This window comes from Cucurbita moschata, unplaced genomic scaffold (assembly GCF_002738365.1).
Source record: "Cucurbita moschata cultivar Rifu unplaced genomic scaffold, Cmos_1.0 Cmo_Scf00043, whole genome shotgun sequence".
Lineage (NCBI taxonomy): Eukaryota > Viridiplantae > Streptophyta > Magnoliopsida > Cucurbitales > Cucurbitaceae > Cucurbita > Cucurbita moschata.
Window position 1 is genome coordinate 780310 of NW_019268559.1, and position 24470 is coordinate 804779.

The 24470-nt window shown below is 38.2% G+C and overlaps 6 protein-coding genes across 9 annotated transcripts; all 6 read right to left on the reverse strand.

The window, feature by feature from the left end:
* Positions 1 to 1923: 1923 nt before the first annotated feature.
* LOC111433598 (pentatricopeptide repeat-containing protein At5g46460, mitochondrial) lies at positions 1924 to 4249 on the reverse strand. Of its 2 annotated transcripts, XM_023070684.1 has the most exons (2): positions 2781 to 4249; positions 1924 to 2696 (listed from the first exon to the last, which is right to left on the reverse strand). In XM_023070684.1, exons 1-2 carry the CDS (start codon positions 4162 to 4164, stop codon positions 2020 to 2022), a joined length of 2061 nt encoding a protein of 686 aa, XP_022926452.1. In that variant the 5' UTR covers positions 4165 to 4249; the 3' UTR covers positions 1924 to 2019. The 2 variants fall into 2 exon arrangements, with proteins under 2 accessions (XP_022926452.1, XP_022926451.1); XM_023070683.1 differs by having other exon boundaries at positions 1924 to 4249.
* Positions 4250 to 5203: 954 nt separating this feature from the next.
* On the reverse strand, positions 5204 to 7425 carry LOC111433605. Of its 2 annotated transcripts, XM_023070694.1 has the most exons (6): positions 7130 to 7421; positions 6281 to 6573; positions 5993 to 6215; positions 5857 to 5903; positions 5614 to 5732; positions 5204 to 5528 (listed from the first exon to the last, which is right to left on the reverse strand). In XM_023070694.1, exons 1-5 carry the CDS (start codon positions 7215 to 7217, stop codon positions 5640 to 5642), a joined length of 744 nt encoding a protein of 247 aa, XP_022926462.1. In that variant the 5' UTR covers positions 7218 to 7421; the 3' UTR covers positions 5204 to 5528; positions 5614 to 5639. The 2 variants fall into 2 exon arrangements, with proteins under 2 accessions (XP_022926462.1, XP_022926463.1); XM_023070695.1 differs by lacking the exon at positions 5204 to 5528 and having other exon boundaries at positions 5613 to 5732; positions 7130 to 7425.
* Positions 7426 to 8275: 850 nt separating this feature from the next.
* On the reverse strand, positions 8276 to 14197 carry LOC111433596 (ABC transporter B family member 9-like). The gene is made up of 12 exons (XM_023070678.1): positions 13721 to 14197; positions 12990 to 13044; positions 12653 to 12828; positions 12342 to 12563; positions 12014 to 12252; positions 11396 to 11921; positions 10979 to 11252; positions 10245 to 10893; positions 9930 to 10158; positions 9581 to 9847; positions 9227 to 9490; positions 8276 to 9107 (listed from the first exon to the last, which is right to left on the reverse strand). Exons 1-12 carry the CDS (start codon positions 13964 to 13966, stop codon positions 8466 to 8468), a joined length of 3789 nt encoding a protein of 1262 aa, XP_022926446.1. The 5' UTR covers positions 13967 to 14197; the 3' UTR covers positions 8276 to 8465.
* Positions 14198 to 15441: 1244 nt separating this feature from the next.
* LOC111433604 (protein SRG1-like) lies at positions 15442 to 17653 on the reverse strand. Its single transcript, XM_023070693.1, has 4 exons — positions 17305 to 17653; positions 16386 to 16633; positions 15980 to 16304; positions 15442 to 15903 (listed from the first exon to the last, which is right to left on the reverse strand). Exons 1-4 carry the CDS (start codon positions 17557 to 17559, stop codon positions 15637 to 15639), a joined length of 1095 nt encoding a protein of 364 aa, XP_022926461.1. The 5' UTR covers positions 17560 to 17653; the 3' UTR covers positions 15442 to 15636.
* A 403-nt stretch (positions 17654 to 18056) lies between these two features.
* Positions 18057 to 19634, reverse strand: LOC111433603 (protein SRG1-like). Its single transcript, XM_023070692.1, has 3 exons — positions 19160 to 19634; positions 18515 to 19087; positions 18057 to 18430 (listed from the first exon to the last, which is right to left on the reverse strand). The coding sequence occupies exons 1-3, from the start codon at positions 19412 to 19414 to the stop codon at positions 18164 to 18166; spliced, it is 1095 nt and encodes a 364-aa protein (XP_022926460.1). The 5' UTR covers positions 19415 to 19634; the 3' UTR covers positions 18057 to 18163.
* Positions 19635 to 19792: 158 nt separating this feature from the next.
* LOC111433600 (transcription factor GTE10-like) lies at positions 19793 to 23836 on the reverse strand. 2 transcript variants are annotated; one of them, XM_023070685.1, is made up of 11 exons: positions 23652 to 23836; positions 22032 to 22964; positions 21786 to 21849; positions 21578 to 21715; positions 21443 to 21504; positions 21307 to 21367; positions 21141 to 21218; positions 20862 to 20983; positions 20703 to 20769; positions 20459 to 20580; positions 19793 to 20366 (listed from the first exon to the last, which is right to left on the reverse strand). In XM_023070685.1, exons 2-11 carry the CDS (start codon positions 22818 to 22820, stop codon positions 20160 to 20162), a joined length of 1710 nt encoding a protein of 569 aa, XP_022926453.1. In that variant the 5' UTR covers positions 22821 to 22964; positions 23652 to 23836; the 3' UTR covers positions 19793 to 20159. The 2 variants fall into 2 exon arrangements, with proteins under 2 accessions (XP_022926453.1, XP_022926454.1); XM_023070686.1 differs by having other exon boundaries at positions 21578 to 21709; positions 23652 to 23835.
* Between the last annotated feature and the right edge of the window lie 634 nt (positions 23837 to 24470).

The following is a 24470-nucleotide window of genomic DNA, read 5'->3' on the forward strand; positions in this document are numbered from 1 at the left end:
AGTTAACCAATTTCATGGCTTGGGCTATTTCTAACACTACCAGACCCTTAAGGTTCATATACTCTACTTACTCTTATTCCATGGGTGTAAGTCATCACACTTCATGCACGTAGGTCGGGGTACTATCACTTGTCTCGATCTCTAAGGAAGTCTAACAGGTATGGAGGACCCACTACTTCTATAGGTAACTCAATCTACTTATAACTTCATACGTACCGACTACTAAACAACGCTAGCAAAAAATTCTTCTAATGGCACCTAACAACTTCTCTATTTTCTTGTCATTCCAAGCTTTTAAATAGTGCATGCACCAACCACAATTAAACCTCGTTTAATGGTACCCTCTAATGTGTCATGGGTCCTAAAGTGGGTGGCATTGCACTTATATGCTAAGTAGGTCCTCACCAGTCGAGGCAAGTTCATGATTAGGATTACGCCCGAACCAGATGCTCATCGTCCTTTTTCCAGATTATAATGATATTATGTAAGTTTTTTTTGTTTATTATAAAGGATAAATGTTTTAATGACTTGAACAAAATAGCAAAATGATGGAGGAAATCCATAACAAGAACTTGGAGAGAATTAGATCTTAGTTACACAGAGATCTGTGATTCCATTATTCAGATTCTTCTTCATCTTCATCCACATGATATTCATCTTCCTCATTTCATTCCTTCAGATCTCTGATTAGCTCCATCATCGCAAACAGGTCTATCTTGCAATCGTGAAGCTCATCGAAGTACAATGGCAACACACGCACTGTAGAGTTATCGTCTGAAAGAATGCGGATATGAGGACATGTATCGACTCGTGAATTTAAATGTCGCAGTTGAGGTAAGATATGTTGAACACAAAATTTTCTGGTGGTGTATTTCTCCCGCAAATTCTTATCGTTTTTCATGCGATTCAGTTCATAAGGCAGTCTCTGCAATCTTTGCTTCAGGCTCTCAACCAGCTGCTTTCCTCTTTCAAAAACCTCGCTCCATAACTGTGTTTTCATTTCTTCTTCGATTTTCTGTTCTTCTCCGTATTTCTGTTCTTCTTCGTATTTCTGTTCTTCTTCCAAAATCTCAAGTGCGAAGTCAACGAAGTCGTGGTATTTCGATACGATTTCCATGGTTATGTCCAGAGGATCCACTGCCGGATCGGATCCAATACGAAGTTGTTCTGTTTCCGCTTCCCCCGATTCTGCGATTCTTGTTCTTTTACTTTCTTGTTCTTCATGTTCTTCCATTTCTTTCATTGAACTCCCTGACTCTGAATCTTTGACAATCTCACTCAGCATAGAATCCAGGTTTAATTCTTCATCATCATCTTCTTCCTTCTTTGTTTGGTCAATTTTTTCTTCTTCTTCTTCTTCTTTCTCCTTAATTTGTTCAATTGTCGCGTTCGTAACTGCTTCTCTGTCTTCTTCTCTCTCTGTAATCGTCATCTTGCGAATTTCCTGGTACAAGATTGAAGATCGCCGATGGTGGCTTGAACAATCGACCTCAAGAATTGATTCAGAACTGAATTTTCTGAGTCCGTTCACTTCTTTGGATTCATCTCCACCAATTACCTTCAAGATTCATCTAGGGATCAAGTTCATACAGATTCATCTCTTACCCAACTATATATAGGGCTTTAAAAACCATGCCTAAATTTTTACGGGTAAATTTTACTTTTTAGTTAGTGGATTTGAACTTAATTTTTTTTCATTAAATTATATTTTCTATCCTCAAAATTAAGTGGTGATTAGACATACTCTTTAAGTTAATTAGGGTTTTGTATGATTCAACCAAAAAATTAAACGAACATGACCTAGCCACTCGCCTTGCTACACAAAATTCCAAAATTCCAAAATTCTCACAGGAACTTGATATTGGTAGTTTAATCTGGCTTCCTGTTCTTCATGAAGATGTACTCTCAAACTGGTTTATAGCTGCTAACATTGTTTCTTTCCTCTTACTGTAGGCATGATTTTTGGTGTATCATGGAGTTCAATTCATTATTTGAACACATTTTGAACCACCACAGCTGCTACCAGTAATCTCCACAAGAACAGGCTCCGCTACGAAAGTGATGAAAGCGGCTAGAGTCTCTAACGACGATTTCCCGACCGACGACTTTCGCTATGAGCTTGATGGCATTGTGACAATCGCCACAAATGCGGAGATTTTTCATTACTGTTATGGTGCTACCTTCAACGGTACTGATTAATCCAAACCCGATAGCAAGCCTCTCACTATGAGTTGACAGCATCTCTTCCTTTTGTTCGGATTCAACATCATGCAAGGAGAACTTCGGATCAGGTACATAACCCAATTCCTTCAACTTCCCTCTTAGCCATTCTAGTTTTTGGTATATTTTTCGGCTCGATGGATGCGACCGATCTCCCGAAAGAAAATCGTGCCTGATCCCCTTAACTGTAATCCAACTACTTCCAGGTTGCTTCAAAATCCCTTCATCTTTCATCTTCTTCCTTATTTTTGAAACTTCAGTCCATTTTCCACTAGAAGCGTATAGATTGGAGAGTAATGTATAAGCAGCACTACAGCTTGGCTGTAGTTCCAACACACATTTTGCTGCCCTTTCAGCTACATCCACATTAGAGTGTTTGGAGCAACTGCTAAGCAGTGCAAGCCACACCGTGTAGTTAGCTTTGATAGGCATGGTATGAATCAGCGCTTCGGCTTCGTCCAATTCACCATGTCGGCCTAATAGATCAACCATAGAAGCATAGTGCTCATTTGTCATCTCAATACACAAGTTTTTGCCAAAATGCTTGAAAAAGCTTCTACCTTTTGTTAACAATCCAGAATGGCTGCAAGCTGAAAGTAGTCCTATGAGCGTAATCTCGTCTTGATCCACCCTCGAACGAATCATTTGAGCGAAGAGAGTCAAAGCCCACATCCCAAAACCATGTTGTGCACATCCAACAATGATGGAATTCCAGGACACAACATTCTTTCTAGACATTCTTGTGAAGACAGCAACCCCATCACGAATTTGTCCACATTTAGTATACATAGCCACTAGAGAATTACCGACAAAGATATCATTTTCTACGCCTAGCTTGTAAGCTACACTATGAACTTCCCTGCCTCTATCAACAGCCTCTAATCCACAACATGAATTTAGAGCACTAGTCAGAGAAGATTGATTAGGAAGCACACACATTCTCATCATACCCTTGAAAACCCGTAACGCATCGTCGTGCTTACAGTTCAATCCATATCCCGTTAGAAGAGCCGTCCAAACCGCAACATTTCTCCGTAAATCGTCGTTAAAAATGTCGAAAGCATTCTGTATTAGCTTGCAGTTTGCATAAAATGTTATAAGGGAAGCAGCTATGTATTCATCAAAGCAGTGACCAGTCTTAACAATTAGACCATGAATCTGTACACCTATGAAGAAAGTACGTATGTTTGCACAAGCTGTCAATGCACAAGCCAACGTGCTCGAAGTGGGTTTGATAAAGGAAGCCAACATTTTCTGGAAAACAAGTAGAGCTTCGTAACTCCTTCCATTCTGGTCAAGCCCACCAATCACTGAAGTCCACGAAATCACATTCCGGAAAGGCATTTTCTCAAACAACTCAACGGCATCTTCAACTCTACCATTACTAAAATATCCATGAACCATGGAATTCCAGGCAGCAACATCCCTAGTGGGCATCTCCCAGAAAAAGCGCTCAGCAACCTCAACTCTCCCAAACTCCAGCAGCCCATCGATTATGGTCGTCCAAGAAATGACGTTCCTTTGCGGCATTTTGTCAAACACGTTCCAGGCCATACTTAAATCCCCACATTTGAGACACCCTTTGAGCATAGAATTCCAAGAAACCAGATCCTTCACAGGCATTTCATAGAACAGTTTCAGGGCATCCTCAAGCCTACCATTTTCTGCATAACCCGCAATCATCATTGTGTATAAGTTAACACCAGGAGAAGATATGTGATCAAATAATGATCGGGCTTCATTGATTCTTCCGTTTCTTAGATGAAGAGAAAGCCAATAATTGTAAGAGGGAGTGGTCGAAACAGAGAACCTTTTGGTTCCAAACAAACAAATATAAGAGCTCGAGGAAATCAAAGAACAGCCAATGCGTTGAACAGAGAGGGAGAATTGGAATGACAATAGCAAAATTTTGAAAGTTGGTAATTTGGCGCCAACGTTTCGCATCGCCGTTTCTCAACGGTCACTGAGAATTCAATTCACTCGAGGCCTTTGAGAGGGACGAGGAAGCGATCGCAAAAACGTACCGTCTCCTCCTCCTTTTCTTTTATATTTATTAATTTCTGAAAAATAAAGTTACAATTTTAATTCCTATATTTTAGCGGTGGTGATATTAAATTTTCATTATCACCGTAGAAACCTATTAAAATATTTAAATAACATATTTATTATGGCTACTTCTCTTAAAAAAAAAAAAAAGTAATATTGTAATTTTATTTAGAGAATATAAATATATTTTTTTTTATAACTAAGCCTATTTTTCCACACATATTTAGTGTTGGTGCTTTTAAACAAATCACTCTCCAATTCTTAATATTTAATATTGCAAGTTTTAATAGAAAAAAAAGTCGTTCAGTAAATAAGAACGTTTTAACTCATAAAAGTCGTTCAAGTTGAGTGTTCAAGTTGAGTCAGTAGTACAAGTAACGATGTGCAATGCACTGCTTCCCCAAAAAGTCATCATACAAATGGAGATAATATTATTTGATTATAAACTCATGATCATTCCCTAAATTAGCCGATGTCAGACTTTCATCCTCCAACACCACCTCTCAAACAAAGCACGTCTCCCCTTAATCAAGGCTCGACTCCTTTGGAGTCTTAGTCATTTTTAATATGCCTTCGAGGAGGCTTAACTCCTTTTCTTTTGAAGTCCTTTGTTCGACATTTAAAGATTTACCAATCTATTGACATGATTAAGTTTAGGGCATGACTCTGATACCATGTTAGATGAGCACAACTCTCCACGAAGGTATGACATTGTCCACTTTGAGTACAAGCTCTCATGGCAAGCCTCATTTCAATGGAGATAGTATTTGATTAACGGCCGGATGAAGTAGAAACAGTAATATGAGAATAAAATTTCAGTGACTTTGATCTCATTTGATCCATAACAGTTCGCACACGTTTTTGGGAACGAGCAGAAAACAATGAAAAAGTGATCTAATCGAACACGAAGTCGATGGAAAAATGTTGCATAACAAACTTGAGAGAGAGAGAGAATTCATTCAGCCAAGCAATATCAGATGTCATATGAATACGAAAGGAAGATGATGGCTGATTATCAACATAATTGAAACAGTAATGAATTGTTTTGTGAAATCAAGAACACTGTGCTCCAACAAAAGAAAACTCACTGTAAGACAAAACACATGTAGCAAGGGAATGTCATCAGGTTGCTAGCTTTATAAATCCATGACCGTGATCTACCTTAGCCTCACTTCATCAAGTTTGATGACTATCTTATCGTACTCTCGTAAAGATCGATCCTTGCTTAAACCTTCAACCGTTCTGCGAAGACTTCTTTATCCCTGCCCCATCATAAAACAAATCATCTGAGTACAACTTAATATCGCACAACATAATCGTCGATAAATAGAACGGTCGGGTTCTAACCCAATATATAGAAACCGTGCGCTGAACTATCGGTTCGAGCCAGTAAATACATCACATAAACCACAGCAACTCAACCATGATGTTCTTTGTGGCACTGGTGGCCTCGATTCAATCAATGGCTGCACAAGGAAAACAAAAGCCTCATTTCTCAAGGAACAATTAACAAATGATGTGCTAATATGTGTCACGGTCATGCTCGTGCGATTGTCCTATATAGCAATAACATGAACTCGGAAAAATAACCTGATCTTCAGCTTCAGGTTTGAAATTTTCTGGACTTTCAGCGTGTTCTGCAACGTTATTAGATTCAGTCACACAAACTAACAATTTAGAAGCAAATTCATAGGCATCAGAAAAAAGTTCTCATAAACTGATCAACCTGATAAATCTAAATCTCCATCTTCATTTGGCTTTGATGATTGTTCCTTTGTAGCTGTCTCCAACTTTTTCGAAGCGATCATATCAGGTATGGAACTATTTTCAGCAAACGCATTTTCGACAATGCTGATAGTTCCTTCAGATGCCAATACCCCTGGCATAGCCGAGTTAGCTATAGAGGCAGCAGTCGACGCGACCATATCGCTGGTCTTCCCATGCAGTTCCTATCCATTCATCTTGTAAGTTTCTAGTGATGAAAACAAATCCATTTGTCAAAGTAGATTCATACCTCTGGTTTCTTTGTTGAATCTATAGACTCGTCATCTGAACTGCTACTCCTACTGCTGCTGCTGCGGCTGCTACGATCATCGTCACGAGAACCTTTGTCTGATTCATTCTGAACAGTATCATTTTTTGTCTCAGATGTAAGTCCCCCTTTCTGGTTTGTCTCTACATTGCTCAGGCCTCCCCCAGCGTTTGATGAGATGCTCTCTTCTATTTCCTTATTCCCTTCACCAAATGGATTGCTGTGGCTTGGGTTATTCTGAGAAGCAGAATCACGGTTCTTAACACCCTCCTTTCCTGGCATCGGAAAATTCTAATCAGAATAAATCAATACAGAATTATGTAAATCACGAGATGAAAAAAGGGTAAATCTATTTCGAAGAGCTTTGTATGTATGAAAAAAGGGTAAATCTAATTCAAGCCAAATCGCTCTCCAAAACAATCAAAGAACTTTAGTTTAAGATATCCCAACAGTAACAGAAACAGATATTTAACCCAACAATTTCAACCGGAAGATCGCGATTGATTAACAGAGAAGCGAGATGAATTCAATTAATCATTAAAAAACGAGTTAACTTTGGAATGAAGCGTCCCGAGGGGGAAAATTTAAATTAATAAACACGGAACGGAAAGAAACGCTGACATTTGATTCTAGCAACAAAACAACAACAAAATCGATAGGAGGGGGGAGATTCAAATTACAAGGGTTCGAATCAAAACCAAATCTAACCAAATCCGATCCGAAAAGCAAGAACGAGGCATCACGGGCAAAAACCACTCCAGAAATTACATAATATTAGAGCGAGTGGACGAGGATCGAATCGAGGGGCGAAGAAGAGAGGGGGGAGTGTACCTTGAGAAGTGTTGGAAGAGGGATTGATATGCGCTTCCAATACCTTCTTTTTCTTGGCTGCTTTTCGTCTCTTAGCACCTGATGGCATGATGATCGAAGAAGAAGGCAAAGGAGGAGGAGAGGGGAGTTTTGTGGAGCAGCAGGAACTGGGGGGGGCTCCGCAGCCTCAGAGAACGGGAACCCTTTATTGTGTGTGTATTCCCTTACCTTGGTTTGGGGTTGGCAGAGGATGTTATAGTGAATGATGAGAGGAAAGCGTTATAAAAATAGGATATGGCGGGGAGGAAGGACAGGTGGGTGTGGGCTCCTGCGGATCACCATCTGGAACTTCCCTCACTAAATTTGCTCACCCCTTCCTTCCCCCGACCTTCAAAATCATTAAATAAATATATATTCCATTTTTATCCCTCTAGTTTTGCAACTTTGGTGGGTCACTTTTTCATTAAAAAACGCTCAGGTAATTTTAGTGATTACATTTCCAATACTCTTTCAAATTTGAAGTAGTAGATTTAAATATATTTCATATTTGAATTAATGGGACAAAAATTAAATAAAAAACAATAACAAAATATATCTTTTTGTAGTATATGAATAATCCTATTTTTATTAATTTAAAAAATCATTGTAATGTTTTCAAATATGAACTTTTTGAGTCTTTCTAAGTACGAAGTACACAAGTCCATTCTCCAAGATAATTATAAAATAATAATAATAATAATAATAATATATGGTTTGAATTTGGGGCCTAGGGGGAACCTAATCATTCCTTGATATATTATTATTTTCTCGTTAATTTATATATATGGTTGAATATTATGATAAAAGTGAAGCCTTACCGACAGCGGTCAATGTCATGCATTATTCAAATAACGGCTAAATGCTAGTGACATAAATAAGTTACAAAAAAATTAAATTATAAAACGAAGTACAGCTGGGCAAATTTGTTGGCAAGTAAAGCTCTCAAATATAATTATATAAAAATGTCATTAAAATTCTTCAATACCAAATTGGAAAAAATATTTGAAAAAAATCAAGCAAATTGTTGGATTAATTCTACCTCCACATTACTACAGTTTTTTTTTTTTTTCCCAAATTAAAAAAAAAAAAAAAAACATAAATGGATAGAGATTGGAGACTGGAGAGGAATATAACTCATCCAAATTTATAATGATAAATGTGATTATCAATTAAAAAAACGGTATAATATGGGGAGGAATTTAAAATTTTAAAATTATATAAAAAATAATAAATGTGTCAAAAAATGATTTAAGATCCTGTACTGGATCATCTAAATCTGTGTAGAAGTGATTTTTTTAGTTTCATCCTTCTTCTAAAGTTATGAACTTTTATGGAGTGCGACTAAGGACGCATAAGCCCCATTATTGATCTTCATCAGCACATCATGGCTGCCTTTCTCTGCAATCACACCATTTTTTACTACAGCAATGATGTCAGCCCCTCTAATGGTGGTGAGGCGATGGGCCACAACGACCGTGGTTCTGTTAACCATCACTCTATCTAATGCATCTTGTACTACGCGCTCGGACTCGGCATCGAGTGCGCTCGTGGCCTCGTCCAGCAAAAGAATTTTTGGGTCCTTTAGTATGGCTCTAGCAATGGCTATCCTCTGTTTCTGGCCTCCTGATAACTGAACGCCTCTTTCTCCCACTGAGGTTTCATAGCCACCAGGCAATGAAGAGATGAAATTATGTGCATTGGCTGCTTTTGCTGCTCCAACTATCTCTTCCTCGCTTGCATTTCCTGGTTTTCCATAAGCTATGTTGGAGCGAATTGTTTCATTGAACAAGATTGGCTCTTGGCTGACCAATCCCATTTGCTGCCTCAGCCAGCTTAGTTTGAACTTGAAAATTTCCACCCCGTCCAGAAGAGCGCGGCCGGAGTCCGGGTCGTAAAACCTTTCTATCAGACTGATTACTGTCGACTTCCCGCTGCCACTTTCACCAACCAATGCAACAGTCTGCACCAGAGAATATTCTTAGAAGAACAGACAGAAAGCAGGATTCTCGAATTGCAAGCTGTTAAACCGAAGTTTGGTGAAACTTTTTGAATTAGATTATGTTTTAATATCGTTTTTACCTTTCCTGAAGGGATGCTTAAGCATAAATCTCGGAAAATTTGAATATCTGGTCTTGTTGGATACTTGAAGCTAACATGTTCAAAATCGATATTGCCAGTTACAGTGGCAAGTGTCTCGCCTTCGGTGTTGCTTGAGTCGATCTTAGGCTGGCTGTCGAGTATTTCAAATATAGAAGCTGCGGAATCCTTGGCTTTGGTGCTATCAGGAGCCAAGGCAGTGGCTTGGGAAACACCCATGGCAGAAATTGTAAGAGAGAAAAAAACCTGCAGCAGCAAATGGAGAACATTCAGATTAGTGATTGATTCTAAATGGAAGTGGAGAAAAGAAAAACATGGTATTGTTTATCATTTAACCTTGAAGACTTCCGGAAATGTTGCCTTTCCATGCTTCACTAGAATGGATCCGATATAGAAGCAAAAAGCATTTGTGCAGAAGAGGGCAAAGAAAGAAAAGCCAAACCCGGCGCCACTGACGAGTCCTAGGCGAATTCCATTTTTGACTGGATTTTCACATTTCTTTTCATATAAATCCATCACCTTCTTCTCAGAGCAAAATGATGCAACAGTTCTGATGCTGCCAACGGCATCGTTAGCCACCTGACTAGCTTCTTCATACATGACCTGTATTGCATCAGACTTCGCATTAGCTTAAGAATTGCATTTCATCAATTGACGAAAGAATTGGTGGATCAGACAAACAAACCTTGGCATCTGCACTGAACCCTCTCGTGAACTTGGTCTGGAGGTAACCTTGTACAAGCAACAAAGGCGACACGGCTAGAATCACGAAAGCTAATATCCAGTTAGCTGAGAATGCTATGATTAACCCAGCTGTGATGGTTGCAATGTTCTGGACTACTAAGGCCAAGGCATCCCCTACAAGTCCTCTAACTGTGGCAGCATCAGTGGACAACCTTGCACCAATTGCGCCACTGAAATATAGGAAGGAGCTTAGCTTATTAAGAGTTAATGATGAGATAAAGATGTTAATGCAGCGATTTCGAAGTTCTAAACTGACCTTGTGTTTGCAGGATCATCAAAATAGCTAATCTGTTGGTGGACAATCTTTTCAAATGTCAAAGACCGAATCCGTTCGATTAACTTTCCGCCTACAATTCCAAAAAGGAAATTCTGTGTAGGTGCAGCAAAGAATATGAGACATCCTAGACCAAGATACACAAGTGCCCAATACTTGGATTCTTTCTCAAGCTGGCTTGCGGGTTTATAAAACATTCCAATGGCACTTGAGAGTAAAAGGCCAAATATAGGAAAAACTATGCCACTCAATACTGCTGCGATGGATCCAAGGAGCAAAACTGGAATTTCAGGCTTATTCAAGGCTGCCAATCGTTTCAATGAAACATTTTTACGCTTTTTAGGATCAATGTCTGCTCTTTCTGGTCCTTCCTCATCGATTTCTTGATCTTGGATATGAACTGAACCCGGAATGCCAAAGTTGATAGTGAATGAAGGCCGACTAATTGATGAACCCCTACTTACGGATCTCCTCATTGATGTTCTCGTACTATCAAGACTGTCCATTCTATTGTCTACATCAACTGTATCATTGGTTAGGTTAGTTGCTGTCTCTGCTGTAGTTCCTTCTTGCAGACGGATTAGCTGGGAATAAGCTCCATCAGGATTTTCGATCAGTTCACCATGTGTTCCTAAATTTCAAAATTTGTTCACTTTATTAACTACATTGTAAACCTTAGGAATGGAAATCTCAAATTAGTTGATTCTGAAGCAAACCTTTCTCAAGAAGTTTCCCTTGATGCACCACTGCTATAGTGTCAGCATTCCTTATAGTTGTCAAGCGATGTGCAACAACCACGGTAGTCCGACTTTCCATCACTCTTACAAGTGCTTCTTGAACAATACGCTCTGATTCAGTATCTAAAGCACTAGTTGCTTCATCAAGGAGCAGAATCCTGGGATCTTTCAAAATGGCCCTTGAAATGGCAATTCTTTGCTTCTGTCCACCTGATAGCTGGGTCCCATGCTCGCCTACCATCGTATCAAGCCCCTTCGGAATAAAATGCAGACTTATTAAAACTTTAGTAACAAAGCTTTTGAGATTCAAGAAAGAGAAGGAAATTAGCCAGAAACTTGCAATCAGAAACACAGCATAAAGAATAAAGTGGACGACGACTACACTTTGAGGTTTACCAAAGGCAGCTTGTCAATGAACTTTGCAGCATTGGCAAGCTCAGTTGCTGCTCTGATCTCTTCTTCTGTCGCATTTTCTTTCCCGTACAGTATATTCTCCTTTATAGTAGTTGCAAAGAGAATAGGTTCTTGGCTAACAAGACCAATTTTTTCCCTTATCCATCGAAGCTTTAAGTCCTTCAAATTCACTCCATCTATAAGTACTTCACCAGAATCAGGATCATAGAATCTTTCAAGTAAACTGATAACTGTTGACTTTCCGCTTCCACTATGTCCAACAAGTGCAGCAGTTGTTCCACGGTGAACAAACAACGAGAATCCTGAAAAAATATGCACATCTGGCCGAGCAGGGTACCTGAAGTAGACATCCTTAAGTTCAATGTCACCTTGTATGTCTTCCAGCGTTATACCACTGGCATCATAGGAATCAATTTTTGGTTTTCGTTTGATTGTCTCAAACATTTTGTAGGCTGCAGCCTGTCCTGAAGCGAATGCATTGACCACTGGTGATGTCTGCCCCAATGACCTAATGACCAGAAAAATGTTGATGAATTTTCCGTTGATAAGAAAAAGTGGCTGCAAGACAGTCATTCAGCTGAAATGAAAATTTCAACTTACATTCCACCAGTCATAATTGCAAAGATAACATTGATGACTTGTCCACCATTGTATCCCTTCTCAATGATAAGCTTGGATCCATACCATACAGCAAGCCCATAGGTGCCAAAGACAATTAGCAATATTAGGCCGAGTCCTAAACCCGAGGCGAGTCCTTGTTTAACTGTTGACTTGTAGGCTATTTTCAGCTTGGCATTGTATTTCTCAATAGCTTGCTTCTCCCCAGTATAGGATGCTACCTTGAATAATTAAAAAGAACAATACATACAAGTGAATTACAGATTACAGAAAGATAGCTTAAGATTCAAGAGAATGAACTTAATCTTACTGTTCTAATAGCCCCAACTGTTTGTTCTACTACATTCCCTGCTTCAGCATAAGCAATCTGTCCACGGCTTGACATTCTAGACATGATCAGTGATGCGGCACCACCAGCAGCTACAATTGCAGGAATGCAGGAGAGCAAAACCACAGCAAGAAGCCATCCCTTCATGAAGGCAACCGCAAAACCACCGAGGAAAGTTGATAGTAACTGTATGAACTTCCCCACCTATCAAACAATCAAAATTATGATACTAAATTTGGTGAGTATAGAAATAGAACCGAATAGAAGTCATTTGGTAAAAGAAGAACACATACCTTTTCTCCCATGGCATCTTGTATCAAAATGGTGTCTCCAGACATTCGACCAATAACTTCTCCAGTTGTAGTTTCAGTGTCAAAGAATGTAATGTCCTGTCTTAGTATTGTTTTCAAATACAATGCTCGAATACGTGCTGCCTGTCTCTCTCCTGTTACCATCCAACATGCAACCTCTGCAATTGATTGTTTTCAAATATCCATTAACGCCATGAACAGTGCTTAAGCTCTATGTCTAAGCTCAAACCAGCATTTAGAACGTCTTCCTTAGACTAAAAGAGGAAGAAGACAATCTAAAACAGAATATCACAGATGAAAAACATTTGTTGTAACTTACGTAGGAACGAAGCAATTCCAGTGCCAATTCCCAGGAACACGAAGTCTAAAGAAATCTGGAAGCCAAAAAGATTAAAAGGTAAATATATACAGTAAGATTTATATTACTTTTTTGGTTTTTTCCTGTACAGAAGAAAAAAAAAAAAAAAAAAAAAAAAAAAAAACAAGAGAAGGTATGAAATCTCTAGGGCTTAAAGAACAAAGCAAGAACTTGTTGGATTGAGAAAAAGAGATCATGAGAGACAAGTGTTTATCACTAAAGTAAATTACTGGACCAATGAACCGACAACACATGACTTATCATATCACATGAACCTGAACAACACAAAATCTAGACCAAGTCAATCCACTCCAGCATTTACGTTTCTTTTACAGGATAAATTATCTGTACCCGAACAATTACAAGATATTAAGGCATATTTGAGGATTCTTTTTTAAGTATAGGAATCAAATTTTGTTCTCTAAAACGATTTCAAACAACTACGATTGGATTGAATTAATTGAGGATCAGAAATTCACAAATATTAGTTTCGTAACGGAAACACATTCATCGATAATCGTGGAAGAAAGCTTCCACAACAAAGTAACTCCAAATATATATACAAAAAAGTTAGTAATACTTTGAGGAGGTTGAAAACGTATTACTAATAAAAGATCAGGCGAAATACGGAACTAGGCTTGGAGCAGGAATCTGTGTATTAAAATATAAAATAAAATAAAACACCGAGGCACCTTGGAAACTTGAGCGACAACATCAGACTGATCGGAGGAACCAAAGGAGTTGATCATCTTGCCGAAAATAAGCGTCATGATTGGCTGAGAGATACCATTAGCGATGGCGCAGACGGTGCCGAGGGTCATCAACATAACGTCGAACCGATCGGCGAATGTGAAGAGTTTATAGAAAGGGACCTTCTGACCGTCTCGTCCATTCCGAGGCCCCGGCGGCAAGTCGGTAGGGGTGTCGCTGCCGTCCATGGCGGTTCAAGTGGGTGCAAAAGCAGGAGAAGAGATTAAAGGAAAAGGCAACAGGACTGTGTTAAGAGGGTAATCAAACGTAACGTGAAAGAGGATTCAAGATTGATGAAGAAAAATGAAATTTGAGGAACAAGATTGCGGAATTAAATATTACTGAGGATTGAATTTAAAGAACAACAATGGCATCGATTTCTGTTCCTTGAAAAATTCGGAAACATCTGAAGGCGCTAGAGTGAGATTCATGTGAGCGAAAATATGGGAAGGAATTATAATCTCATGAACTGAAATCACGATTCCACGTAAGCCTTCTTCTAGAAACATTGTATTTAGTATAGTTATTTGTTTATTTCCTATTTTGTAGAATATAAACGTTATTGCCTTTTAAATTATATTAAATAGGGAACTTGAAACTTATAAAATAAATAATGCTTCTAGAAATTCCAACACGTGGGTGTTTTCGTTTAATTTTTTTTTTAATTAAAAATTTCATTTATATCTAATAAGCAGTAAAAAATAATGAGTGAACTTACCAAAATAAACAATCAAAATAATGAGTGAAGTTACCAAAATAAAATTAAAATTGGAACATAAATTATTTGATATAAAAATATAATAAAGAAAGAAACACAATTTCATTCCTCTCAATTAATTTCACTCCATAAAAGCCTACCCTCTTTTTTTTTATATTATTATTATTACTTTATATTAGTTAATTCTTATCCATTAATATCAAATAAACTTAATAATATTTTGTAGTTTCTTATAAATAAATAGAATCTTACATATTTGTGAACTTTTCTTTTTTATTTTTTATTATTATCAGGTTTTCATTTTAAATTTTTTTAAATTTTTTTAATTAATTAAGATAAATTCCTATTTTCCGTCCTTCAAAATAATCATGGTAAGCTTCTTAACTTGAGTTGAGTAAGCCTCAAGAGCCTCTTTGCAGCAACCACGTGAATCAATCGACAAAGATGACGTTGAAAATGATTGGCACGTGTCCACGTTGTAAATTGTCAAGACTGGTTATTAAATACAATTTACTTTATAACTCTTTTTATTACTGTTGTTACTTATTTTGGGTATTAACCCAATCATAATATTAATATTCTCATTTATTTGGTTCATGCATGAAAATTAGTATTGTTGTATCTATATAAAGGTTTGTCGTGGAGTCATGTAAAGTCATTGTCATTTTGTATTTACCTAGTGACATTTTGGTTAGGTGTGAAGTCATTGTCCTTCTATTTGTCTAATGGCATTTGGGTCAAGATGTTGAGTATTGTCATTTTGTATTTGGGAAAGAACTTTGTAAAATAGACATTGCAGTGTAAGAGTATGAGAGAACTTTGCACTATACCTATGGATGTAGAGGAATTTCTTCCCTCTGAATCATGTAAATCTTTGTGTCTCATTGTTTAATTTCAGTTTTTGTGGGTGTGTGAGTGCGATCGATATTGCTTCAGCTACCACAATTGAATATTAGAACATTTTGATGGTGACATTCCGCTACAATAATTGGGTATTAAAACATTTTAATTGTGTGATATTAGGTACAACAAGTGGTATAAGAGAATTGAAGGTTGTATCATCCGTGCACAACAAGTGGTATCTAAACCGAAGACAACCTAGGACTCCATGAATTTGGCCGAGTGGTGATAGTGAGTGTCCTAACTGCAACTTACTTCATTGGTCTGCATCCTAATTTGATCAAGGTATGACTTTCCTTCTACTTTTTTAGCAAAGTAGCCTTTGAAGTACTTCACCAAAGGGACAGTTCGAAACTTTGGTGGGTTATGAGGCCCTACAACACTCTTTGCAGGGCCCAACTCCAAGCTTAGATTTGGACTGTGGAATGTTGCAACCGAAAGCCTTTCTTTTGAGCAATTTGATGTCACTCTATGCTCAATGCTCTTGTATACGCCATTGCTTACAATCTGCATTAACAAACACAGCCCAAATTATGGTAACAAATTGCATCACCAACAAGCCAAAGACATGCTCATTACGTACCTCTATGATGTTACCTATGTTGACCACAAATGCATTTGGAATTGGTTTGACAGACACCCATCTCCCATCTTTTCGGATTTGCAGTCCTTCTGTTTCATTGAGTTGCAGGAGAATTGTTAGAGCATTTGCATCCGAGTGAGCTGAGAATCCGATGGCCTTATCGGGTTCGGGGCACGGTGGATAGTAGTTCATCCTCATTGACTGAACACCATCTCTAAATAGCTCCCTCATTTCTTCACCATCCATCTTCAAAGCTTCAGCCAAATGGTTCAAAATGATCATGGCTAACTTCTGAACTTCAGTTGTGTAAGATTCAAGAGCCTCTCTGCAGCAACCATGTGAATATCAGGCTTAGAAATCATGATCAAACATTTGTGTAGAACATGTCAAGAATTTGTGTAGAAACCTGAGTTTTGGTGGAAGATTATGGAATAGATGAGGCTTCCTTAGATTAGGAGGACGAATAAGTATGTAGAACATGTCTGACCAATCAAGCTTCTGGTCCTCTGACACCACACAGAGCTGTCCAAATCCTTCTTGGTTCTCTCGGCTTTGCCAAAGCAGCTTCTTTTCTTCATAGGGAAGATTAAAGAAACTTCCAATTTCCATTCTGAATTCGTTCACCAACGACGCCGGAACTTCGTGGTTTATAATCTGCCAACAACGAAGGAATACTATCTCCATTGGTATGAGACCTTTTAAGGAAACCAAAAGCAAAGTAACGAGAGTTTATGTTCAAAGTGGATAATATCATACCATTGTAGAGGTTCGTGATTCCGAATATGGTACCAGAGTCATATCCTTAACTTAGCCATGAAAATAAAATCTTCAAAGGTGTAGCAAAAAATGACTAAAGTGTGGAACAAATGGTGGACTTTGTCCGAGGACTCCAGAGGAGTCGAAGAGGAGGCTTTTCGAGAGCTCCATAGACCTTACGGGAGGCTCTATAGTGTACTTTGTTCGATGAGAGGATTGTTGGGAGGGAGTCCCATCGTTACTAAATAAGAAGATGATCGTGTGTTTATAAGTAAATGAATACTACCTCCATTGGTACGATGCATTTTAGGGAAATCAAAAGCAAAGCTACGATGCATTTTAGGGAAATCAAAAGCAAAGCTAGAGCTAATGTTCAATATTATATCATTACAGAGGTTCATGATTCCTAACATCACCCGCCAGCAAATGCTAGATGTTCCACAATTTATCGTAGTAGGGCTCATAAAACGTTCGAATTCATAACTAAATTTCAAAAACAAAAACAAAAACAAGCTTTTTGCAGTCCTCTTTAAAGTACTTACAAAGCTGACCGTCCACGGTTTACATACCTGGAAGAATCCCCATTCCTTACATGCAGAATGCAACTTCTCCATCTCTGCAGCAGCAAAATCTCCAATGGCCAACCGGTGAAGATCGACCACCGGTACCGACAGTTCAGAATCTCCATTGAAAACGATCGGCGGGTCCTGATCGTCACGTTCATAGCGAAGGGGAAGCTTAGAGATGGGGTGCTTGGTTAGCTCCAGAACGCTGGGCACTACGATTGATGCTCCAAAGACAACCTTCTCAGATTTGGACTCCATGAATTTGGCTGAGTGGTCACCTGCAACTTACTTCACTAGTTGCTACTCAAAAATATGTATTGGCCATGGCCACACCCCTCATTTTCTATCCAAATTTGTGTGTCAGATATTGTCAGATATTGTTGGGATATGGAACCTGATGCGAGACAAAGATATATTTGAAAAATATTTCCTAAAGATAGGATAGAAATATATATGATAGAGATTTAGTACAAATTTGATAAAGATATATTTGTTAGATTAGATCTCGTAGGTTTAAATATTTAGTAAATTGAAACCATATATATACCTCAATAGGTAGTGCTCTCAAAATGTATTCTCTCTTAAGTCATCAGTAATAAAACCTTTAGCCAATATTCTTTTTTGTGTTCATCTTGATCGAGTGTGTGCGTTGTTGAGCGATTCTAACAATTGGTATCGATCCTAACAAATATTTCATTAGAAAAAGAAAAAGAAAGCTTGTGTGATCGCAATTGAAACTTTACACGATTGAAATCTTAGATTAATAGTCTAAGAGGCATCAAATATGTATATTCTATAAGGTTGAAGGTTCAAATCTCTCCCTTCAACTGCTTTTCATTTTATTTTGAGAAACTATCCCAAATCAACAGTCATGCGTCCCTTCATTTTGGATCCTCATACAATCAAGATATGACTTTCCATTCAGTTCCTTGGAGAAGAATCCTTTGAGGAAATCTGTGACTCCAATTCTTTTAAACAAAGCTGGACTATCTGAACTGACCAAGCTTGGAGCAGGACCTATCTCCCCATCTAACCTTGGGCTGTAAAAAATGGCCAATGAAAGCCTCTCCTTCGCCGAGTTCACGGTCACCCGGTGCTCGATGCTGCGATATATTCCATTCGTGACAATCTGAACGTTCATAATCAACGTCGAAATCTATCAGTTTTATGAGGTCCATTCAGAATTGAAAAGAACAACAAGGAAAGCTTTTACCTCCAAAATATCTCCAATATTGACAACAAAAGCATTTGGGAGAGGCTGAACAGGAATCCACCTCCCATCCTTCCTTATTTGGAGGCCTTCCATTTCATTGACTTGAAGAAGAATGGTTAAGCCAGATGCATCAGAATGGTTGTTGAGTCCAATGACTAGCTCTGGTTGAGGACATGGAGGATAGTAGTTCATTCTTGTTGACACAATTCCTCCTCCAAGCAGCTCTCTCATTTCGCAGCCTTCCATTTTCAGAGTTTTGGCCATTAAGTCCAGAAGTTTCATGGCTAGAATTTCCATCTCCAACGCATAAGCATCCAAATCATCTCTGAATGGAAGAGGGAGGTTGGGAAACAAGTGGGGTTTCCTCAAATAAGCAGGGAGGATAAACACTGCAAAGAGATCTCCCCAATTAAGCTTCTGCTCCTCAGAGAAAACAAAGCTTTGTCCAAATCCTTCAAAATCTCCTGGTTTTTGCCAAAGCTTCCTCTTCTCTTCTAATGGAAGATTAAAGAGTGCTTCAACGCCTGATTTCATATTCTCCACCAATGCATCACTCACTCCATGGTTGATCAGCTGCACAAAGAAAATGACTTCACACAAAATGATATAAACGGAAACTTGGAAGACGGATTAAACAGCGAGTACCTGGAAGAAACCCCAATCTTTGCAAGCAAGATGGAGCTTATGAAGTTCACAGTCCTGAGAATTGTTGGAGAACAACAGCTTGTGCAAGTCAATAACAGGGATTTGAGGTGAAGTGTCGATGAACTGGAAAGGAGGGTCTTGGTTGGGGCGAACATATCGAAGGGGAACTGTGGATGGGGAGCTTTTGGCTAACTCTTGAACGCTAGGCACCAGGAGAGAATCACCCAGCCGCAGCATCGTTGCTTCTTGCTCCATCTCTCTACAAACCTCCCAGTAGCTCCCTCTGTTAACAAAAGCAGAATTGTATCAAGTCGGAGTTCTTTCCATGAAGCGGTCAATACTTCAATTTCAACCTTACAAAGAATAAGACAAACCTTGACTGTGTTTTGGGGGATGGATAAGCTCAAATACGTCAATATAGATGTTACAAGTTGAAGGGTTGACGACTAAAATATGTTTAACGCTGCCATCTTGATGGTAAAAACGAGAAAAACCCAACATTGACATAGATTTATATGCAAATTTATCTATAGTAAGAAAATATCAGACAATTTTGTAACTTCATATTAAGTAATAAACATAGTTTGATGTACATTGCCTGTAATGTAATAACCAAAACAGCGAACAAAATGAAGAAAGTAATTTGAAACACATCCAAAGCGGCCTAAATCAGTGCCAAACAAGTCTCATTATCTACTTCAATCTTATTCTTTTCTTCTTTTTTTTCTTTTTTTTCTTTTTCATTTTTGGGATCCTAGTTTTAATTTTTGGGTTTCCCATCCATAGAACCACTTTGGGCTATACATCACTCTACTGTACTATCAGTTACAGTACTCAAAAAAGTCCTAAACCTGAACCCAAACAAATATGAATATCGTATCATTTACAACTATTGCTCCCCACGAACCAGTCAAAGGCAGTCACAGTCAAAACATTCCCTCTGATAAACAATAAGAGGAAGTTTCAACTAGGAAAAATCTCACCCTCCTCCTTCCCATTTTCATTGTAGATGGTTTTCTTCATCTTCGTCCAGGAATTCATCCTTGATAAACAAACCAAGTCGTTCCAATGGATTTTCCAACTGACCCTCGTCTAATGACCTCTTCAACTTTGCACAGTGATGTTTGACGAATAAGATTCCTCCACTAAGTTTTTCCAGCTCTTTTAGCATCTCGAGATTTTGGTCCAGTTCAACAGTTCTTTCGATCTAAAAGACAGAGGTACTGGTAAGGGATACTTGCGAGATATCAGCTAGAGTACAGAATGTAATAAAAGTGAGATTGGATGTCAATGAATAACCTTTTGAAGAGCAATACGGGCAGCTTCTCTATCACTATCTCGCTGCTGCTTCTTCTCCGCCTCCGCTTTCAATTGCAATTCCATCTCAGCAGCCTTTATTTGTGCTTCTATACGTGCACTCTCTGTATAATTTACAGAAGGAAATGCAAAACCAATAAATACACACGTACGTAGAGATGCATTTTTTTTCTTTTTTTCTTGGTGGTGGGGTTAAATATAAATATAATCGCCCACAAGCATTTACCTTCACGCTGCTTCCTTTCTAACCTTTCCTTCTCCTGCTGCATCTTCACTTGATCAACTTTATCGCCCTACAAAGGATAAGGAAACTATAACTATCATACCACTATAGGGAAATAGAAAAATGGTGATAACAGCTTTATTATGAAGTTAATGAACATACAAGATCAAGAAGTGTCTTCTGTTGTGCTTTCAAAATGGTTTCAGCGAAGCGACTCTTAAGCATTGCGGCACGGAGAGCCTTCTTTGGTGAAAGTTGTACGTCAAAAATTGGGGTAGAGCACTCTGCAACAAATGAAAAGAGATGTAGTTAGTCTGATGCATCCGATAAGGAAAAAGGCTCGCCATTAGTTAAAGATAGAGAGAGAGTAATAAGCAATACAATTAAACTCAAAACAAACACATAAAAATGGTATTTCTGCCACGCTAACAGAATACTGACCTCCAGAGGTAGCATTTGTCTCAAGGGTCAAAGACTGATCACAAGGTTTGCTTTCATCCTCCAAAATACATCTAATCCCTTCACAACATTCCCAGTAATATTGAGCATTCTAGGAAGATAAAGATATTACTAAAAGAAAATTTTCATAAAAAATATGAGAACTGACTTTCAGAGCCTGTATCCGACTTGGACGGCTGGGAAACTGACAATCTCCATGTTTGAGAGTCCTAAATTAATATAAATTATATAAACGAAACAAAAAAATTGTGAATGTTCATAGCAAATATGCAATAGTAACGTACCAGTCCACTGGAATAATTGACATCTGAATTCTCCCTTGACAATGATCTCTCGTTACATTGATCTAAATTACAGAAACTAATTTTTTAGACAATTATCAGAATGAACACAAGCTAATAGAAAAATCAACCACCCACCAGAGGATGAAAGGCCTGAATTGGAAGAAGAGCTACAATGACATGGAATGTTACAACATCTCGTACACTTACTGACAACCTGTCTCGGTGTTTGATTATCAAAGGAGCTACAAGCATGTTTACTGCTAGTTTCTGTTCCTATCAGATACATGGATAATTAGCTCCTTTACAGGGACATAAAGCAGAACCGTAATCTGCCACTTCATACCTGTATGGAAGTTCTTCCTGGGAGGTTTGGGTGCACAAGTTGGGAGTGTTTTAACATGATCAACCTGCAATATAAATGAGAAAACGCAATCCATTACGCAAGATAAGAATGCTCCCCAATTCACCATGAGCGTTAAATAATCAAGCAAACCAAATGAAAATTCATAACACAAATTCTAGTGCTTTACCAACACCAAGACTTGAAAAACTTTTAGAACATTAAACAAAAAGCATGGATGTTACTTGCCTCAACACTATTTGCATTTGAAGACGGTGTACTGACGTTCTCTTCAGATACTGTTGACTTCTTATGCAATAAAGTATTCTGAGATGGAGTTCGGGAAACCTTTTCTCCTGTTGGTCCATTTGAAAGTTTTACTCGCTGAAAAGTTGATCTTCCACTGACCCATTTTTCCTTCGCCAATTTCCATCTCTTTTCAAAAACTTCGTTAAGTTCCTTGGCCATCTTATGAACAGCGTTAGCAGGAGGATTGTAACGCATGGCATTAGAAAATGTTAGTCTAACATCAGCAGCAAATTCTTCACTTGTCTGAAACATATTTTTCTCTAGCTTGGATTTGACAGTTCCCAAATCCATAGGAGCAGTGATGATTGAGAAGTAGTCAGGAATTTTCAATGCCACAGGATCCACGGGTTGGTTGAAAACCCAACCACATGCATGGGACATTAGTTCTTTTAAAATTGAAGAGCATTGCTGCGTTGTACTCCGATCCAACTTCTGCTTCTTCTCTCTTGGAGATTTTATATCCTCGGTTGCTCTGCGCTTATCAGTAATTGTGATTGAAGATTTGGACTTACAACAGGCAGCAGCAAAGGTCTTACCATTACTGAAAGCATTCAATGAATAATTGAATGCACCCTCCACCTTCAACCCATCCCTTCCAGTAAATGTTAACTTCTGGCCTACAAGCTTCCCAAATTCAGAAGATTGTGAACGAGGATGATCTTCTACTCGTTTCCCGGCAAATTTAATTCTCAGCTTTTTACTCGGTACAATGGTTTCGGTGGCAATCATTTTGACCCAAAGGAATGTCAAGAAACCCAAGACTTGGAGAGAGCTAGATAATTAATGTTTTACAAGCAACCCAGACCATCAGAAAAGCAGCATCCCTCAAACAAAGAAGAAGCGATGAAAGAACTACTCGTATGGAAATTAAACCTGCATAAAGGATGAACAGAAAATAATTTGAGTTTTAAAAAAGATGAGTAAACGATTAAATGATCATTCCAAAAAACGATGGGATATTGTAACATCTCATAATCCCAAACAAAAGGGTCCCCGGAGCGCTATTAACAAACAATAACAGAACATGTCCTCATAAAAAATCGCGCTCTAGAAAATCTTTAACTTCCGGTGGAAAGATAAAACACTAGACGAAAAACATGGAAGTTTCGTACTTAGAAGAGAAGAAAGAAGCCTTTCTACTCAGAGCGAGCTCAAATATGCAACTAAAAAATTAAAAATTAAAAAAAAAAAAAAAAAGGTCTGAACCTACAGGACGTCTCTCGAACCAACTGTCAGCAAGAAAGTTAAAAGATCTCGAAAGGAAAACCCCAGATACAAAAGTTGGAAAATAATCAGACAGTCAACAGAGAAAAATTACAGTGATATAAGCAAAACCTAGTTTTTCATGATCTCAATAACTCGAAGTGATAAGATATACTAAAACAGAGGAGGCATAAAGAAACAAAGTAACAAATTAACTCTTAAAGTTTAGGAAACTCAAAAGTGAATATGAGTTCCAGAAGATGGCATAAATTACAAGAGCGTCCTCGAACCTCAGTGAACCCCAAGCCGACGATGGCGGCAAAGAAGAAGAATCAGTAAAGAGAAAGAGGCACTTACTCAGATCGACGGGAAGGCGTCGGAAGGCAGGAGATTGAAGATAAGCAACGACGGGAAAAGAAGAAGCGGCGGCTTAGAAGAATTCGAAGAGAGAGGGCGAAGAGCCCCCCTCGAAGAGAACAACCGCGCGAAGAGGAAGAGGGAAGGCGATAAGTCTAGGGTTTATGGAAACACCATCGGTCCGTTGCTGTTGGTGTTCACTGTCAAGTGATTAACAGCTGTAGGGTTTTTCCCTCCAATTATTATTATTATTTTTATTTTTATTTTTTGGCAGATTATATATACATTTTCCTTTTTTTTTTTCTTTTTTTTAAGAGTCATTAATATTCTATATACATAAAATAAAATTAAGCAAAAATAATTATTATTATCGGAGTACGAATAAAACTTAAACATATCTTAAAAATATTTGATAATAAAAACTTAAACATATCTTAAAAATATTTGATAATATTAAGAGGGGGAAAGATATGGAAATTATATGAAATGCCTTATTTAAATATTATTATAATAAAACATTTCTAATAAATATGGATATGGCTCACAACAATAATCTCAAATCAAGCACAAGTTCATTCTACTTATCCCAAGGACGAATGTACTCTATTGCTCTGTGAGGAAGATCCTCCAAATAAATGCCATCATCTCTAGCCAACCACACACAAAGCTGATAGTTGCATCTAGCACCAAGCCAGTCATGTTTACTCTCCGGCCAAAATACTTCCATTGACACGTGTTTGTTTGACGAGGTACTTAGATTACACCAAAAAAGGGTGGTTGCTAAAAGATTTACTCTAAATTTCCACGAGTAACTATGAT